This window comes from Acinonyx jubatus, chromosome A1 (genome assembly GCF_027475565.1).
Source record: "Acinonyx jubatus isolate Ajub_Pintada_27869175 chromosome A1, VMU_Ajub_asm_v1.0, whole genome shotgun sequence".
Lineage (NCBI taxonomy): Eukaryota > Metazoa > Chordata > Mammalia > Carnivora > Felidae > Acinonyx > Acinonyx jubatus.
The window spans coordinates 111,160,383-111,180,314 of NC_069380.1; the positions used below are offsets into that span (position 1 = coordinate 111,160,383).

Genomic DNA, 19,932 nt, shown 5'->3' on the forward strand with positions numbered 1-19,932 from the left:
TAATATCACCTGGATGTGAGGATAAACCAGTTGTGTAGTAGAGACTCTGAACTGAGAGTCTTCATTAACTCGTTCTTCTTGACCACCCACCTTCACGTCTTGTTACCAGTATAACATATCAGAATAAATACTCATGAAATCACCCCCCAGCTCTAAAATGACAACAATGACATAACAAGAACTTAAATTTTTCTGTGTGGTTTCCCTTATTCACTTCTGAGATAATTAGTCTTCATTATTTGCTTGATTTCCTTTTTGTATATTCTTACCACACTTGTATGTGTTCCTAAAAATTATGTTTTGGTTTTAATTATTTTGACTTTCTAAAAAGAGTATCATATTATATGTAACCTTAAGTACTTGTTTTTACTCAAAATTATATTGTTGTGATTCATCCATTTTGTCATGTTTAGCCGAGGCTCATTTATTATGACTTCTAGACACTATTCCATTCTGTGCTAAATCACACAGTTCATTTGTTCATATCAGCTGTCCATGGGGATGTGAGTTGTTCAGGTTTTGCCATGACAAATAGTTATATTATGAACATTTGTATGTACATGTCCTAGCATACAAATGCAGCTACTTCTCCATTAGTAAAGTTCAGTTAATTACGTTTTCCATTAGTACATCTGTAGTAAGAATGGAATCTTCTCACTGGAATTCCAAAAGGATTTAAGCAAAAATTCGTGAAAAGTTTCCAGAATGATAAATCAACCTACTCATTTCTCACTAACTAAAATCCAGGGAGCCAGTTATTTCTGGTCCTTTGAATAGTTGTATGGTCTTTTTTCCCCTTCCTACCTGTTGTCAACATAACTAAGGAAGAATGATCTAGATTTAAAGTGATGTGTAGAGGGGCACCAGGGTGGCTCAGTGGGTTAAGCATCTGACTCTTGATCTCAGCTTGGGTTGTGATCTCAGGGTTGTGAGTTCAAGCCCCACATTAGACACTGTGCTGGGCATGAAGCCTACTTAAAAAAAAAAATAAAGTGTAGAAATAAGTGGCTATGATATGCATATGGCTAGATGAGGCTGACTGACTTGGTTCCAGGAGATACTTCAGGTTAAGATAGACCTCTTTCTTATTCCAGTGCTTCCTATAATGTGCTCTTGCTGAAATTGAGACTACTAATATATTTTCTTGGAATGCCATCATTTATGATTTAGAAAATCTTGTTGATATAGTGTGGGGAAGTGGTTGTGCAGACCAGCAAACTCTGTCTTAATCCATGCAAGCTCCTCACCCTGTGACCAGTTTGACATACCTGAGGATATTGCTTTGCTGAAACTTTTCAATACCTTAACTAAAGTTTAACTCTTATTTGTTCACTCAATATTTGTGCATGTGTGTCTAGCATTGTGCAACATTCTCTTCTTGTACCAAGAAAATAACTTCAGCCTTTTTCTTATTTTCAAGCAGAAAGGTAGCTAGTTTTAGAAGTACCAAAAATGCAGCCTGGATAGCTGGAAGTCATGTTTGTTAATCCTATGTATTGAAGACTAAGGAAATGTAAACAAACAAACAGAACCCCTCAGATCCCATATGTAACAGAAAAATCAGAGAACCCTCAGAAATTAGTTGACAATCAAAAATCAGAGTGGCAATGAGTTGAAATAAAACACTATTTTCTATTTTGCACTCATCATGTTTTTATTTGGACACAAATTTCTTGAAAAGTAGGATATGCATCCACGTTCTTAAGAAGATGGTTTTCTATTTAGAAGATCTGGTCATCTGTCTTCTACTTAGAGATACGCAGTAGGATCACTCAAGTCACAGTTTTCAATATGTATATGGGATTGTATGCCAGGATGAACTTTCTGCAAGGGCAATACAGTTCCCAGTTTTTCTCCCTTCTTGATGGAACCTTTATATTTAATTGGCTTAATATGGAACATTTTTATACAAAAACCTAAAAGAAAAGAAATTAAATTAGTTTTTATCTGGGTTTTAGTAGCCTTGAATCAGAAATTCAAAAAATAACAGAAATGGAAGAAAAGACAAAAAAAATGAGTTGATTGAACTCAATGAGGAAATTGAGGAAGATGACAAAATCATACCAGAAATGACTAAAATTACAAGATGCCGAAGGGAAAACAGATTCATATGAAAATTTAATAAAGACATTGAGGAATAACAGAAAAACGCTAGCTGAGAAAATTGAGACGATTAACATATTTTCTTGTTCTCACCCAGAACAATTTCAACTCTAAGACATATTCTTATAAAATGATGAGACTTTTAAAGACAAATAAAAGTGGACATAATTGGCACAAGATTGAAACTCTTACTAAATACCCAAAGAAAATAATTTTAAAGACAAAGACCCACCAAATAGATAGGTGGAGTTATTGTAATACTATCATCATAATGTAATATGACAATGTTGAGACCACATATATGAGTTATATCTATAAATGTTAACTCATATATTAAAAAAATGTTCCTACTAGCTTAAAAAGCAAAACCCAATTATATCCTATATACAGTAAAACACAACAGTTGAAAAAGGCAAAAAATAAAGGGCTGGATCAAGATTTGTCAAGCAAATGGAAACAATAAGGAAAGCAAGGGTTATGATTCTGTTATCAGAGATTCGGATTTGGGACAAAAAGCATTGAAACAAAACAAAGGAGGACAATTTGTAATGCTAAATCCAATGAAGATACAGCATTTACAACCACCTGCACACTAAACACAAACCATCTATATAAGGCAGAGACTACTGGAGAAACAGGGAGAAATAGAAACACACTAGAAGATTTTAATACACATATCAGTGAAAACAGTCAAGTAGACAAAATTGTGCTGTCTGACATGGTAGCCACTAGCCACAAGTGGCCAGTCTGCACTTGAAATGTAGCTCATCTGAATTAAATGCACTTTGAGTATAAGATGCATGCTGGATTTTGAAGACAGTACAGCAAAAGTAAAATACTAGTAATTTTTATGTTGCATTTTAAAATAATATTATAGACACTGAATTAAATAAAATATATTATTAAAATTAATTTTACCTATTTTTTAACTTTCGTAATGTAACTAGAGAATTTTAAATTATCTATGTGACTTGTATTTCTGTGGACATTGCTGATTTAGAAGATCTAAACAAAATCAATATAATGTGTCTTATATGCATGTTAAACAATATGTGCACAATTTCAACCCTGCAAGCCAATGTGACAACTAATATAACAGTACAGGAAGAACTAAATAAATGGAGAATATAACATGTTAATTAATTAGAAGACTCATTACTTTTAAGATATCAGTTCTCGATTTCATCTGTGTAGTCAATGCAAACCCAAAGTCCCAGCAGAATTTTTGGTGGAAATTGATAAACTGATTCTTTTTTTAATGTACTTTTTAAACTTTGTTTATTTTGAGAGAGAGAGAGAGAGAGAGAGAGAGTGTGTGTGTGTGTGTGTGTGTGTGTGTGTGTGTGTAAGTGGAAGAGGGTCATAGAGAGTGGGAGAGAGAGAATCCCAAGCAGGCTCCAGGCTGTCAGCCTGATGAAGAGCTCAAACTCATCAACCATGTGATCATGAAGCACTCTAGATCATTGAGCTGAGATCAAGAGTCAGAAGCTTAACTGACTGAGCCAACTAGATGCCCCTGATAAACTGATTTTGTAATATATTTGGAAATGCACATAAGGAAGAATTGTCAAGGCAATCTGAAAGAATAAATTTGAAAGATTTATGTTATATCAAGATGTGTTTTTGGTTTTTAATATTTATTTTTAGAGAGAGGGAGTGCAAGTGGGGTAGGGACAGAGAGAGAGAGAAAATCCCAAGAAGGCTCTGCACTGTCAGTGCAGAGCCCCACGTGGGGTTCAATCTCATGAACCATGAGACCATGACCTAAGCCAAAATCAAGAGTTGGACGCTTAACCAACTGAGCCACCCAGGCGCTCCCAAGATGTATTTTAAAGCTACAGTAATTAAGACAGTTGGATATTTGTGTAAGATCGACACATTGACCAATGAAATACAATAGAAAAATCAGAAACAAACCCATGTTTATTCAGACCATGACTTACCACAAAAGACTATACTGCATTAGAGTAGGGGGAAAAAATAGTCTTTTCAGCTTAATGGTACTGAGTCAGAAAGTAATGTGAGAAAAAAAGATGTTGATCCCTATCTCATTCCTTACACAGAACCCAATTCCAAGTGGATTATAAATCTAAATATGAAAGATGAAGCAATAAAACAGAAGAAAAAAATACCTTTATGACTTTATGATGGGCAAATGTGTCTTAAACAGGTAAAAACATGTTATCAATAAAGGAAAATACTACCAAATTGGACTAAAAGAAAAATAAGAATTTTTGTTTATTAAAAGACAGCAAAAATAAAGTGTAAAGGTAACCCATGAAGTGGGAGAAGATATTTACAATACATAGATCTGACAGACGACTCATCTACAATATACAAAAAGCTCCTACGTGCCAATAAGAAAAATGCAGAAAACACAGGGAGAAATAATTGAATAGGCACCTCACAAAAGATAATATCCATGCTATCAATAAATACAAAAAGGTGCTCCGTTGCATTAGCCACCAGGAAAATGTAAGTTAAAGCCAATAATGACATGTCAGGTAAAGGGTTAATATCCAAAATCTATAAAGAACTTCTCAAATTCAAAACCCAAAAACAATCCAGTGAAGAAATGGGTGGAGGACATGAATAGACACTTTTCCAAAGAAATTAGATGGCTAACAGACTTGTGAAAAATATGGTCAACAACACTCATCATCAAGGAAATAAAAAACAAAACCACAAGGAAGTACTTCCTCATACCTGTCAGAATAGCTAAAATTAACAACTCAGGAAACAACATGTTGAAGAGGATGTGGAGAAAGGGGAACCCTTTGCACTGTTGATGGGAATGCAAACTGGAGTAGCCACTCTGGAAAACAGAATGGAGGTTCCTCAAAAAATTAAAAGTAGGACTACCCTATGACCCAGCAGTTGCACTACTAGGTATTTATTTATCCAAAGGATACAAAAATGCAGATTCAAAGAGGCACATGCACCCCAATGTTCATAACAATGCTATTAAGAACAGTTAAACTATTGAAAGAGTACAAATGTCTATTGACTGATGAATGGATTAAGAAGATGTATATATATAATGTATATATATAATGGAATATTCAGTCATCAGAAACAATGAAATCTTGCCATTTGCAATAATATGGATGGAACTAGAGTGTATTATGCTAAGCTAAATAAGTCCATCAGAGAAAGACAAATACCATATGATTTCACTTATATGTGGAATTTAAGAACTAAAACAGGTGAATATAGGGGAAGGGAAGGAAAAGTAAAGATAAAAACGGAGGCAAACCATAAGAAGCTCTTAACTATAAAGAACAAACAGGGTTGATGGAAGGAGGTGGGTGGGGGTTGGGCTAAATAGGTGATGGGTATTAAAGACGGTACTTGTGATGAGCACTGAGTGTTTTATGTAAGTGATGAGTCACTGAATTCTACTCCTGAAACCAATACTACACTATATGTTAATTAACTTGGATCTAAATAAAAATAAATAAAGCCGATGAGATGCCACTATATACTCATCACAATGGCTGAAATGGGGGGGGTGCACTTGGGTGGCTCAGTCAGTTAAGTGTTCAACTCTTGATCTTGACTCAGGTCATGATCTCATGACTCATGAGTTTGAGCCTCGTGTTGGGCTCTGCACTGACCGTGTGGAGCCTGCTTGGGATTCTTTCTCTCCCTCTCTCTGCCCCTTGCCTGCTTGCACTCTCTCTCTCTCTCTCTCTCTCTCTCAAAATAAATAAATTAACTTAAAAAAAAAAAGAATTGCTGAAGTGGAAAGTTGGAAGATAGCACCAAGTATTGTGTATGGAGCAACCGGAACTGTTACACACTCCTCGTTGGAGTGTAAATTGGAACTACTGCTTTGGGAAACGCAGTAGCTGTTAGAGCAGAAGGTACATATGTACCAAGTGATCCAGCTCTCCCGCTCGTACAACATTCTGCCATCAGCGAGTGTGCTGATTCCAATTATGCATTCTGAAACGGGGGAAATTACCAGAGAGTGGATTTGTGGACACACTGGGACCACTGTCAGATGGACCCTCATGAAAATCTACGTTGATCACCTGACCCTAGAAGCCTCTATTCTGACTGATTGACCACATTGGCCTTTCGGGTGTCCAAGAATTAAGTCTCAGTTGTTGAGCAAGTGTCCAGTAGTCTCTGAGAAGTGCAATTCTTTCTTCTTCCCCAGTGTACAGCCATCCTGCTTAATGGTGGCAGTTGCCTTTGAGGACAGCTAGAAGTAAGGTTTATGGTATAAATTTTAGGCTGTGTGAACTAATCTTTGACAAAGCAGGTAAGAACATCCAGTGGAAAAGAGACAGTCTCTTTAACAAATGGTGCTGGGAGAACTGGACAGCAACATGCAGAAGGTTGAAACTAGACCACTTTCTCACACCATTCACAAAAATAAACTCAAAATGGATAAAGGACCTGAATGTGAGACAGGAAACCATCAAAACCCTAGAGGAGAAAGCAGGAAAAGACCTCTCTGACCTGAGCCGTAGCAATCTCTTACTCGACACATCCCCAAAGGCAAGGGAATTAAAAGCAAAAATGAATTACTGGGACCTTATGAAGATAAAAAGCTTCTGCACAGCAAAGGAAACAACCAACAAAACTAAAAGGCAACCAACGGAATGGGAAAAGATATTTGCCAATGACATATCTGACAAAGGGCTAGTATCCAAAATCTGTAAAGAGCTCACCAAACTCCACACCCGAAAAACAAATAACCCAGTGAAGAAATGGGCAGAAGACATGAATAGACACTTCTCTAAAGAAGACATCCGGATGGCCAACAGGCACATGAAAAGATGCTCAACGTCGCTCCTTATCAGGGAAATACAAATCAAAACCACACTCAGATATCACCTCACGCCAGTCAGAGTGGCCAAAATGAACAAATCAGGAGACTATAGATGCTGGCGAGGATGTGGAGAAACAGGAACCCTCTTGCACTGTTGGTGGGAATGCAAATTGGTGCAGCCACTCTGGAAAGCAGTGTGGAGGTTCCTCAGAAAATTAAAAATAGACCTACCCTATGACCCAGCAATAGCACTGCTAGGAATTTACCCAAGGGATACAGGAGTACTGATGCCTAGGGGCACTTGTACCCCAATGTTTATAGCAGCACTCTCAACAATAGCCAAATTATGGAAAGAGCCTAAATGTCCATCAACTGATGAATGGATAAAGAAATTGTGGTTTATATACACAATGGAGTACTACGTGGCAATGAGAAAGAACGAAATATGGCCCTTTGTAGCAACGTGGATGGAACTGGAGAGTGTGATGCTAAGTGAAATAAGCCATACAGAGAAAGACAGATACCATATGGTTTCACTCTTACGTGGATCCTGAGAAACTTAACAGAAACCCATGGAGGAGGGGAAGGAAAAAAAAAAAAAAAGAGGTTAGGGTGGGAGAGAGCCAAAGCATAAGAGACTCTTAAAAACTGAGAACAAACTGAGGGTTGGTGGGAGGTGGGAGGGAGGGGAGGGTGGGTGATGGGTATTGAGGAGGGCACCTTTTGGGATGAGCACTGGGTGTTGTATGGAAACCAATTGGACAGTAAATTTCATATATTGAAAACTAAATAAATAAATAAATAAAAATAAAAATAAAAAATTTTAGGCTGTGTGATGGAGCCCTTCCTCAAAGGGGCTCAGCCTTGGTTTCTTTCAAGGGGCCCTGGGCTTGTGAACTGGTGCAAATCTGGGGGTGGGAGGCAGTTTTGTGACCCAGTATGGTGATGATTAAAGTCACGACTTTGTTCATCAGACCTAGAGTGTTTCCATTTATACAAATCAAATCAGGCTTTAGTAGGCTGCCCGTTTGTTCACTTCTTGGGTCACCATGATTAACTAGACAATGCCACAGATCTCTGTCCTTCAGATGAATCTGATGGCCTCTTCAGCTCTGCAGCCTGTTAGGTAACCATGCCAACCTTGGCCTTGCTTACTAAGTGGACTCCATCCAGTGGCAGCGGTTTCTCTTGTCATTTGGGTCCTATAGAGAATAACCACCATAGAGCCCTTGAGGATGTGAGCTCCCTCACAAAGTGTTTCTTATCGTGGTGAGGGGAGTGTCTTCAGGGCCCGTTTCTGACAGGAATGCACATTAGTGTTCATTAAAAGACACATGCAGGAAAGTTCATGGAATTTTCATAATTGCCTGAAACTCGATACTACCCAGATGTCCACTTAGAGAAGAATGATTACGTAGATGAAGATCTATGCATAGAATCAAGCCCTCTACATCGATGAGAATGAAGGAACTAGAACGACACACACAATTAAACAGTAAGCCCAATACCTGGAGTACTGGGTGACCCAGCTTAACCTAGAACATAGAAGCCTTTGAAAATATTTTCCAGCCAACTTTTGCAGGAATGCCAACATCTTTGAATTGTAGGATTTTGATGAATGAAAGTATTTATTTATTATAGTAGATACTGTTGAAAGTGATCTTGTTTGTAGACTATTAGGCAAAACCACATGGGCCACAAGAAGAAAGCCCTTCAGTCAGCTGTGGGGTTAGGTAGAGTGTGTGCATAAAGAAAATGATTTCAGAGGAAGAGGTGGAACGTATTTGAAAATGCATCTAGCTGTTTTAGTTTGGTACCCTATGGCCTTTGTATTCTAGATGTTACTATTTTGAAGGATGTATGACACTTCGGCATATGGCATGTGCATTAAATAAATAAGCATCAAACATTTCCAGCATGTGCCCCAGGTATAGACAGCACCTCTCACCTCTTCCAGATATCCGAACTCCATTATTAATGGCATTTTTGTTCTTATAAGGTTTCTCCTGGCCTAAAATCGTTCCGGTGAAAGGCGCATACACAGTCGATCCATCAGAGCACAAGACGTCCACACCCTGGTGAGGCCTATGATTTCTAAAATGTAAATAAGAATGAACAGACTGAGGAAACTGTCCTAGGAACTTTATTGCCCAGAAACATGGTGTTAGCCCACTGTTCCCAGACTAGGATATCAAACCCTGAAACTGCTACACCATATTGGGAGGTCCCAGGTTTCCTCTTTTTAGCACAATTTTAACCTCCCTTCCTGCAGGTAGTAATAACCATATTGTAAAGATTAAAGTCTTTAGGATAGTATTTGGTATATGGAGAGCCTTTAAGAATTCATTAGCTATTATTATATGGCATTTTGAGGAAATGAGACAATCTAAGTAAATTTTTAAAACGTATTTATTCTTTTGAAGTTTATTTATTTTGAGAAAGAGAGCGCAGGGGAGGGGCAGAGAGAGGGGGAGAGAGAATCCCAAGCAGGCTCCCTGCTGTCAGTACAGAGCCTGATGCAGGACTTGATCCCTTGAACCGTGAGATCATGACCTGAGCCAAAATCAAGAGTCAGACAGTTACCTGACTGAGCCACCCAGGGTTCCATATGTAAGTAAATGTTTAAAAGATTTTTTTAACGTCTGTTTATTATTGAGAGACAGAGAGAGACAGAGCATGAGCATGGGAGGGGCAAAGAGAGAGGAAGACACAAATCTGAAGCAGGCTCCAGGCTCCGAGCTGTCAGCACAGAGCCCGACTCGGGGCTCGAACTCACAAACCGCGAGATCATGACCTGAGCTGAAGTCAGACGCTTAACCGACTGAGCCACCCAGGTGCCCCCATATGTAAGTAAATTTTATAGATACATGAATCTTGACCCCCTTCAAGACCAGTTGTAAAAGAGTTATCTCTTTATGGGAACCTATCATAAAAGAATCATATGTCACCCTCATCTTATTTTTGTCTCAGTGACCAGAAGTTGTCATAAACAACATTTTTTGTATATGGTATTTTAATACAGTGAGTGATACCTCCTGAGTTTATTAAAGTGGGTCAAGAATAAACACAAAATGATCCCAGATTGTGAGATTTCTTTAAGTTGTCTCTGAAAATCCTCACTGTTGTTTACATTCACTCTTTCCAGCCCCCTGCCCCTTCTAATAGGCTAACACCTGAAAAATCCAATTTGTGAGGATTGTTAGAATTGTGTATAAAGCAACACTGAGCGGGATTCCAAGTGAAGAACCAGTAAATTATTGTAGAAGTCAAGTGCATACACACTTTCGGGTATGAACAAATTAAGTCTTAATTCTGGCAATTACGCGGCCATTTTTCCATATTTCCCATCTCAACCCTGCTGCTCCAGGTATTTGAGGTTGCTTTGTAAGTAGCATTTGTTCAAGTGAGAGCTCCACTATAATTAGGATGGAGATCGATGATGCAGTTGGACACATGGCTATTTCATCAGAGAGTGGCACCCCTAAGGTGGTGCTGTGCATTACTGAAAATTCACAACTGTGTCCCTTATTGTTTAGAAGAAATGGCCTGTCGAGGGCCAGCCTCTAATGTTGAACTCCCACATCCTGGGTCAGTGACATCATGGTGTGATGGGAAGAGGAACCAAAAGCGTGAATCCTTATGCAGCTTTTCCCACCTCCAGCTGTGGTGGACAGGTGCCTTAACCCTTCATACCTCAGTTCAAGTCCCTCTTGAATAAAATGTGATAGTAATGTTGATTTTCACCTTGGAAAAACCAGGTGGGTAACACTGAGAAGGAAAACATGCATTTTTTCCCCTTTCTCTTTATTACATGCTTTATCCCCAATTCAGAGGCTATCCTTGAAACAGAGGTCTCGGAAGTTGCTCTAAAGATAGTAGTCCAGCTGGTTTCATCGCTGTGTCCTGCTGTTAAAGGGAAATGACCATGAGCGTTTGAGGCAAGGACACTAAGCAAAGAGGTTAAGAACCAAAAGAATTTATGGTTATTTGTGGAGCCCCATACCTTTGAGCAGTATACTGGCCACAGCCATGGCTGTCACATGTCCTGATCTCATTGGAAGACTTGCCAGCACAGATATTAGCCCATGGTCCAGCCAGAGCTAAAAAAGAGAAACATGACAAGCAGATTTCCTGGCCTCACATATTTCCAGTCTCTTTTTACCTTGTCAGTCTTCCGGTAGCTTCAACGCTTCTGTTTTCACTATAGTTTTTCTCTAACTTTCTATATTTTATGGGCAGGTGTTCCTTTAATTCCCGATTCGGGTGTAAAGTTCGCTTTTTCCTTTACCATAAAATTCTGTCTTATGACATACACCGTATTTGTAAATGTGTTTATTTATAAGCATTAATCTCCATCATTACGGTTTGTTTCAGATTATCAACTAATAAATGCCCTAAGTTATGATTCTCAAACTTTCTTTGCTTATTACTTGGGACCGCTGTGTTTAGGTTAAGCAAAAATAATCAAACAGCATGGTGCCAAGAAATAATTCAAGAGATTCTAAAGTAACTTTGAGATGTTCCTTTATCATTAGTCCTAAAAATCAAATCCAAGAAAATGTTTGAATTGAAGAAGCAAACTCTGAACTAGCAAAGCAGACTCTGAACTAAATAGATCTCTTTTTTGTCTGCAAACATGGAAGAGGGAGATTCTTAGAAATAAGAACATGTCGGACCAATTTAGCCTAGAGTGGAGGGAGAAGACAAGGGAAGGGAGTAGAAATATATGAAAAATTGTGAAGTAGTAAAACATGGAGGAAGGGCTGGCTCTCTCAGTGTATTTTGTGCACACTTGTTTTAGGTGCATCTTCTCTTTAGTATATGCTAAATTGAGATAAATGCTCAATTGAATTAAATTTCCCAGATTTCCAATGTTAACGTTCACAGAGAGATGCAGTTAGCCAACTCATCCTTTCACTTCAGAATAAACTAACAAAACAGAAGCAAAAGCAAGAACCAGCTAATTTGATTGTTGATTTTCGTCAAAGATATTTTACTATTCATTAATATATGTGCTGTGAGAGGAACAACAGAATGTGGCTATTTAAGTTTATATGGCTGTTTAAGTATATCCTTTAATATATTTTTTAGAAGATGGGCTTCAAATGTCTTATACCTTTGAGCCAAACTTCAAGTCAACATCTTGATCGAGATACAATACCATCACTTTGGCAACTAGTATTTATCCTGGGGAATTGAGGCAGATATTAGGTGATTTATTAGCGTATTCATTTTTCCTCTCCTGCTGTGGTGGTTAAGGGAGCGAGAGTTCCCTTTGCCATAATCCACGCCAGTCGCTGCATAAGGAATTCTCCAAATCAAATTCTTATACAAACTTCTTATTTTCTAGTTATGTTCCAATTAAATCCTAGGCCAAGATTAATAGACTTTTCTTAAAGTCCTCTATTCCACTTTTATGATTCCCTTGTTCAAGAAGGACAGCATTCAGGTGGAAGTCAGGAGAAGTCCCCCTTTCCCCTGTATTCTTCCTAGTCCATTTTCCGTAGTCAAACACACACATTTCTCTTGTGGTTGTGATATTCCTGACTTTTGAATCTATTACTGAAATCCATTTTTTAAAATTAGCCAAGATTCTAAAATTGTTTTTTGCACTTACCAGTCGAAATGAAGACAGCAAAAAGGAGGACTTCTGTGGAAAACATTTGGCTTTTGCTTTCCTTGTGATGTTTCTTTCTCTGATAATTGGAATTGCCCCCACACTCTTTGAGGAATAGCCAAGGTTGAATTATGTAGCCTTGGAATTCTGCATCATTCCCGTCTTTCGTTTACTGTGAGACACACAGAAAAACAAGAATGAAGCAAGTCAAAGTCAAATATTCCCTGGGTAGCTATTTGGTTCACATGTAGGGCCTATGTAAAAGTGTTTGATCTGAAGAAGGAGTTAATTTTATTGGAAATGCTGACTAAACATTAACAGAAAGTGATAAGGTAGCTGACTGTCTTCTGGGCTGCAACTTCATGAATGGCTGTGTACATAGGAAAAATACAAAAATATGCACAGATTAATTTTAAGATAATAGGTACCTCTCAGGAAGGAGGGAAATAGAATTGTGGAGGGGTATACAGAGTGCTTAAACTCTAAAATACTTAGTAAAAATGTGAGAGGGAAACATGTGAAAGTATTTGTTAATTATTAGAGGTAGATACATGGCTATTTGTTATATGAATCTCTGTGCTTTTCTATATTTTTCAACAAATAGACACTATTTCTGTGTATTAACATCTCTTTCTTGTTATGCTTAATATTATATGAGGCCTTGGGATTTTCTACAGAAACATCCCCCTTTAAATAATTTGTCAGTAGCTGTGGGAGACTGAGATTGTGGCCCCAGTTCTTTTTACCCTTCCCTGAATCCACACCCTTCCCATGACTCTGAGGAGGCAGAAGGCCTTTCAAACCTTTGGTATGTGTTTCAGCTGTATGACATGCTGTGACCGATCAAAGGAGACACAAGTGACAGTTCGTGAGTACAGCCTGAGCCCTACGGGGTGTCATGTCTTTCGCCTTCTTGTGTTCTGCCTTGGCCGTGCAGAGAGCCTTCCCAGACAAACCTGCTGGCCCCAGGAAGAGAGTAAAAGTCCTGTGGAACAGAGTCACCGTAGCCAAGCCACCCTAACTGAAGCCAGCCTAGCATACCCCTTAATTTATAGTAGAAAATCATCAGCTCTCACAATTATTGAACAGAGTAAACGCCATGGTGTTCAAAGAAATAGTACAGGAGTTGAAGCAAATATAAGCTAGCTAACCCAACAGTTGTTTGAAAGGCTGGCCAATGCCCGTTTTGAAGTGGTAGGAGGCACTGTCACTGTTCTCTTGTGTGTCGTCCGTGACTGTAAGGAGTGTTGAGGTGGTTGCCGCGTGCTAGAGATCTTTTGATGAGAAACTCTGACCTATTCACAGTTTTGCATAAGACCTTTATCTTCTCTGAGCTCTACTTCCTCCTAAGGAAATGTGTGTGGAAGTAAGGTGACTTGTTGGGCTACAGTTACTGAAGGGCATTTAACTTTTGCAAGACAAGCTCAACTATCAGCATTAAATTGACCTCTCATTTCTCCCCCATGCTTTGACTGTTTTACTTTTCTTAGCACTTTCACCAAAGCCAGAGGGAACCTGGAGGAGGAGGAGAAATTCAAACTGGCTATAATTTAGCTTTGAGGGCAGTGGTGCTAAAGTCTACTTCCGGCACTGAGATTAACTAAAAGTTACTTGCCTCTTTCACCGCATCATTCTCCCGTCTAGTTAGAAGAGTTTGAGGTACAATTACATGAGAGCTCATGCAATTGCAAGACTCAGATTGTTTCTTCCTCTTGCCCTGGCTTCTCTGTACCTGTCTCCTGCTTCCTCTGAGATGGGTAGTTCAATTCCAGAGTGAGAGGGTTGGCTGTATTCCAGGAGCCAATGAACAAATTGCTTATGATAAAAACCACTGAATCGTATGTTCTTCTCTGATTAGCCAAAGAAAGCACTTGATTTTCTTCTCTCAGGGCTATTGTATCCTTTTGTTAATAGTTTCTTAATTGATTTTTAAGAAGTAGCTGTATTACAGAACACTAAATCACAGAAGAGTTGAAGTTTTGGGTATGTCTGAGTGCTTCCATTTGGGAACAATTTACATGAAACCTTTTTGGTTTTCCTTAACTGTGGGAATAGTGGGCTAGAAGGTGAAGATATAATTTCTTTGGTAGCTTTGATCTTTGATTTGATCTGCAGTTTGGAGGCCTTTGTGAAAGAGAGGAGGCTGGCGTGCTTTGCAAAGGGTTGTTGGCCTGGGTACCTGACCAAACGCACTGGCTCCTTCCTTCTGTGTTTCACTAAAATGAACCTACCTAGAAATAGCATGCTGTGTTAAGCTACCGATTTATTAAACAAATGCCTTCAGAAATCTGAAATTAGTCCAAAACTGCTCTGCTAAAGTCTGTCCTAGTCATGATAAGAATGAAGAAGGCATTAAATACAAGTTGTGGCCAGTAGAGCCTTAGCCTCATGATGAGGCCTTGTGTGTCACTTTCCATCTCTGATTTAAGAATGCCGAATGAACATTTAAATCCATTCTACCTTCTTCCACCCCCTTTCCCTCACTCCTGCCACCCCCCACAAATCCTCTGTGCGGACAGACAACGGTAACAATTGCAAGTATGACACATTAGTCACCACAGCTTTGGGAAGTGCAGTTAGCAAAGGGGAGGGGTTTGATTACAAAAATCATTTTATTTTTATTTATGTGTTTATTTTATTCCTTTTTCTTTTTAAATTTACTTTTAATGTTTATTTTTGAGAGAGAGAGAGTGTGCATATGAGAGTGGAAGAGGGGCAGAAAGAGACGGAGACACAGAATCTGAAGCAGGCTCCAAGCTCTGAAGTGTTAGCACAGAGCCTGACTTGGGGCTCAGACTCACAAACCACGTGATCATGACCTGAGCCAAAGTTGAACACTTAACCAACTGAGCCACCCAGGATCCCCCCAAAATAATTTTAATATGGAGAATCATTCCTAAGTTTTCCAATGTATGGGGCAGTTGACTTATCCTAGAAAACAGGAACTTGAAGCATTTTCTAATAAGCCATTTACTTTTTTACTCACAGGATAATGGGGGTGGGGGGGAGGGGACAGGTTGTGATTCCTAAAACCAGCATTAGATTTTATTTGCTTTTTTTTTTAATGTTTTATTTATTCTTGACAGAGAGAGCATAAGCGAGGGAGGGGCAGAGAGAGAGGGAGACACAGAATCTGAAGCAGGCTCCAGGCTCTGAGCTGTCAGCACAGAGCCCAACGCGGGGCTCGAACTCACAGACCACGAGATCATGACCTGAGCGGAGGTCGGACGCTCAACTGACTGAGCCCCCCAGGCGCCCTGGATTTTATTTGCTTTAAATTAAGTTGTAAACTACTGAAAAGGGAAAGCTCTTTTTATGAAATGTAGACATACAACACAACTTTGTGTCATGTCTAACACAGTATTTCAAGGTTAGAGGGATGTGGCCAGGAGGTTTGCTGACTAGAGGCTACTGAGGGAACATTATCTGTGTCAGAGTGGCAACTGTGAAGTGCAGGTACCATTACTTTCCTGCCTACATCCAAGGCAGACATTACTTATCAAGCACGGTCATCTGTCAAACTCTACTCAGATGTGTCCTCATGATCTTGCTCCTCACAGAGTCTTTCCCAACTGGGAAAGCATCTTAACATTTACTTCTCAGGGCGCCTGGGTGGCTCAGTCGGTTATGCGTCCAACTTTGGCACAGGTCATAATTTCACAGTTCGTGAGTTCAAGCCCTCCTTGGGCTCCGTGGTGACAGCTCAGAGCCTGGAGCCTGCTTCAGATTCTGTGTCTCCCTCTCTCTTCACCCCTCCCCCGCTCACGTGCTCATGTACGCGCTCTCTCTCAAAAATAAACATTAAAAAAATTACAAATAAAAATAAAATAAAATCTACTTGTCATTCTTGATTGAGGTAAATTTATCTTAATCCAGAGTCTGCTCTTATTTATTTTATTTTATTTTATTTTACTTTATTTATTTATTTTTTATTTGTAATTGTATTTTTTTCAGTGTCCCAGACTCAGACACAGGCAGGGTGAGTGACTCAAATTCATCAAGTTACTGGAAGATAAATGAACACAGAGGTAGATAGATAAGTAGGTATGACTTTCATTGGAGGTGATTCCTCTTTTCTGAGGGGTTGTACTCCCTTCTTGATGTTGGAGCCCTTGGAGAAGTGGTTTGATCAATTTGGAATGAGAACAATAAGAGATAAAGAATTTTAAGGGCTTTTCCAACCAACTATGTGGAATCTTTTAAATTTTTTCCTCTTGATTAAATGGACTAGAAAACATGTCCCTCTTGAGTGACACCAAATGCACCCATGAACCTCTGTCTCTTTGATTCCCTTTCTGGCACCCTAAGCCCATGTTTTTCAACTGGGAGTACCTGGATGTAGGCCAGGTAACACAAAAGCAGTGACACTTGATATCTGTTTTTTTTAGGATTTGGGAGTGGGGTGAGAGGAAGAGGAATAACCATTATTTATTTACTATAGTAAGTGTGTTTTTTTTAATATCTGCTGACATATTAAATCTTTTTTAAATTAATATTTAATTTATATATTATAAAATTTACCCTTTTAAATTTTGTAAAATTTATTTTAAATTAAATAAAACCCTTTTTTAGTCTGTTTACAAAATCACACAAATATTACCAGAACTTTTGTCACCCCCAAATGAAAAACCATACACGTTAGTAACCACTCCCCATTCCTACTATCCCCAGCTCCTGGCACCTGTTGATCTACTTTTCCTCTTTTTGAATTTGCCTATTCTGGAAATTTCATATAAATGAAATCCTTCAATATGTGGCCTTTCCTGTCTGGTTTCTTTCACTTAACATAATGTGTTCAGGGTTCATCCATGTTGTAATATGTATCAGAACTTTATTCCTTTTTATGATTGGATAATAGTCCAGTGCATGAACATACTCATTGTGTAGTTGATGGATATTTGGAAGGTCTCCACTTTTGGCTATTATGAATAATGCTGTTATAAACAATCAGCTACAAGCTTTTGTGTGGCCATGTGTCTTCAGTTCCCTTGGGTCTGTCCCTAGGAGTGGAATTGCTGTGTGTTTAACTTTTTGAGGAACTGTTAACCTGTTATCCAAAGCAGGTGCATCAGTTTACATTTGCACCAACAATGCATGAAAGTTCCATCTTCTCCATGTCTTTACCAATGCTTGTTATTATCTGTTTTTGTTTTTTTAATGTTTATTTTTGAGAGAGAGACAGAGTGCAAGTGGGGGAGGGGCAGAGAGAGAAGGAGACACAGAATCTGAAGCAGGCTCCAGGCTCTGAGCTGTCAGCACAGAGCCCGAGGGGCCCATGAGGTCATGACCTGACATGAAGTTGGTTGCTCAACTGACTGAGCCACCCAGGTGCCCCTTATTATCTCTCTTTTTAATTATAGCTATTCTAGGGGATATAAAGTGGTATCTAATTGTGGTTTGGATTTGAATTTCATAACCAGTGAGGTTGAACACCTTTACGTGTGCTTATTGCCCATTTGTATATCTTCCTTGGAGAAATGTCTTATTTAAATCTTTTGCCAAGTTTTCAGTTGAGTCATTTAACCTTTTATTGTTGAGTTGTAAGAGTTATTTTTTATCTTCTAGGTACTAGTCTTTGTCAGATACATGATTTCCAAATATTTGGTTTCACCATATGTGTTGTCTTTTCACTTTCTTGATGGTGTTTTTTGACGGTCAGAAGTTTTTAATTTTAGTGAAGTTTACTGTATTTTTTTTCCTTTGGCTGCTGGTGTTGCAGGTGTCATATCTAAAAAATCATTTTCTGATCCAAGGTCATGAAGATTTATGCCTTTATTTTATTCTAAGAGTGTTAAATTTTACATTTAGGTCTTTGATTCATCTTGAGTTAATTTTTATATATGGTGTGAAGTAGGGGTTCCAAATTTATCTTTTTGTATGTAGCTATCTGGTTTTTCTAGCACCGTTTGTTAAAAAGACATATCATTTCCCTCCTGTAATTTTGTTTTATTTATTTTTATTTATTTTATTTTGTTTTATTAAAAAAGTTTTTTAACGTTTATTCATTTTTGATAGACACAGAACACAAGTGGGAGAGAGGCAGAGAAAGAGGGAGACACAGAATCTGAAGGAAGCCTCAGGGGCTCTGAACTGTCAGCACAGAGCCTGGTGCAAGGCTCGAATCCACAAACTGTGAGATCATGACCTGTGCTGAAATGGGACATTTAACTGACTGAGCTATCCAGGAACCCCTCATGTAATTTTATTTTCTGTACCCTTGTTGGAATTCTGTACTCTTGATTCTGTTTCATTGATCTATATGTCTGCCCCATGCCAATAATGCACAGACTTGACTATGCTTTCTAGTAAATTTTGAAATCAGGAAGTATGAGTCTTCCAACTTTTTATTTTCAAAAATTGTTTTGGTTATTCTGGATTCTTTGTATTTTCATATGAATTTTACAATCAGCTCGTCAGTTTCTGGAAAAAGACTGACAGGTGGCTGAAATTTTGATAGAGATTGAGTTGAATCTGTAGATCTGTCTGGGAAGTATTGTCATCTTAATGATCTTAACCCCCCAAGTTTTTTTTTTTAATTTCTTAAATGTTTATTTATTTTTAAGACAGGGAGAGAGACAGAGCCTGAGTGGGGGAAGGGTAGAAAGAGGGAGACAAAGAATCTGAAGCAGGCTCCAGGCTCTGAGCTGTCAGAGCAGAGCCCGATGAGGGGCTTGAACTCACAGACCCTGAGATCATGACCTGAGCCGAAGTCAGACACTCAACCGACTGAGCCACCCAGGCTCCCCTCCCCAAGTTTTGAACATTTATTTAGGTCCTCTTTAATTTATTTCAGTGAGTTTTGTAGTTTTCAAGGTGTACATCTTACACTTCATTTGTTAAATGTATTACTAAGTATTTTATGGTTTTTGCTGCTCTTACAAATGGAATTTTTTTTAACTTTTTTAAAAATGTTTATTCATTTTTGAGAGACAGAGAGAGACAGAGTGCGAGTGGAGGAGGCACAGAGAGAGGGAGAGACACCGAATCTGAAGCAGGCTCCAGACTCTGAGCTGTCAGCACAGAGCTCTATGTGGGGCTCGAACTCACCAACCGTGAGATTATGGCCTGAGCCGAAGTCATATGCTCAACTGCCTGAGCCACCCAGGTGCCCCAAATGGAATTGTTTTCTTAATTGCATTCTCATATTTTTCCTTCCTAGTGCATGGAAATGCAACTGCTTTTTGTATATATATCTTCTGTCGTACAATTTTGCCAAATTAATTTATTAGCTCTAAGAGTTTTCGTTTTTTTGATGGATTCCTTAGATTTTTTTTTTATATACAAGCTTATATCATCTGCAAATAGGCCTTTCTATTCCCCTGTTCCTCATTACTACCTTCTTTTGTGTGCAGTAGATATTTTCTAGTGTACCTTTTATTTCCATGTCATTTCTTTTACCATATATTTTTCAGTTCTTAATGGTTACCCT

General features: G+C 38.6%; 1 protein-coding gene across 1 annotated transcript; it reads right to left on the minus strand.

Annotated features, from left to right (window-relative positions):
* Positions 1–1,628: 1,628 nt before the first annotated feature.
* Positions 1,629–12,761, minus strand: LECT2 (leukocyte cell derived chemotaxin 2). Its single transcript, XM_027076633.2, has 4 exons — positions 12,504–12,761; positions 10,890–10,986; positions 8,835–8,980; positions 1,629–1,916 (listed from the first exon to the last, which is right to left on the minus strand). The coding sequence occupies exons 1-4, from the start codon at positions 12,547–12,549 to the stop codon at positions 1,750–1,752; spliced, it is 456 nt and encodes a 151-aa protein (XP_026932434.1). The 5' UTR covers positions 12,550–12,761; the 3' UTR covers positions 1,629–1,749.
* Between the last annotated feature and the right edge of the window lie 7,171 nt (positions 12,762–19,932).

Bases quoted from the DNA above. Each gene is read 5' to 3' on its own strand.
- LECT2 (XM_027076633.2), bottom strand. From the start codon at position 12,549: ATGTTTTCCACAGAAGTCCTCCTTTTTGCTGTCTTCATTTCGACTG. The intron at 10,987-12,503 runs GTAAGTGCAAAA...TCTCTTTTTTAG, and splicing joins TGCTGTCTTCATTTCGACTG to CTCTGGCTGGACCATGGGCT. The intron at 8,981-10,889 runs GTATGGGGCTCC...TTTACATTTTAG, and splicing joins GGCCAGTATACTGCTCAAAG to AAATCATAGGCCTCACCAGG.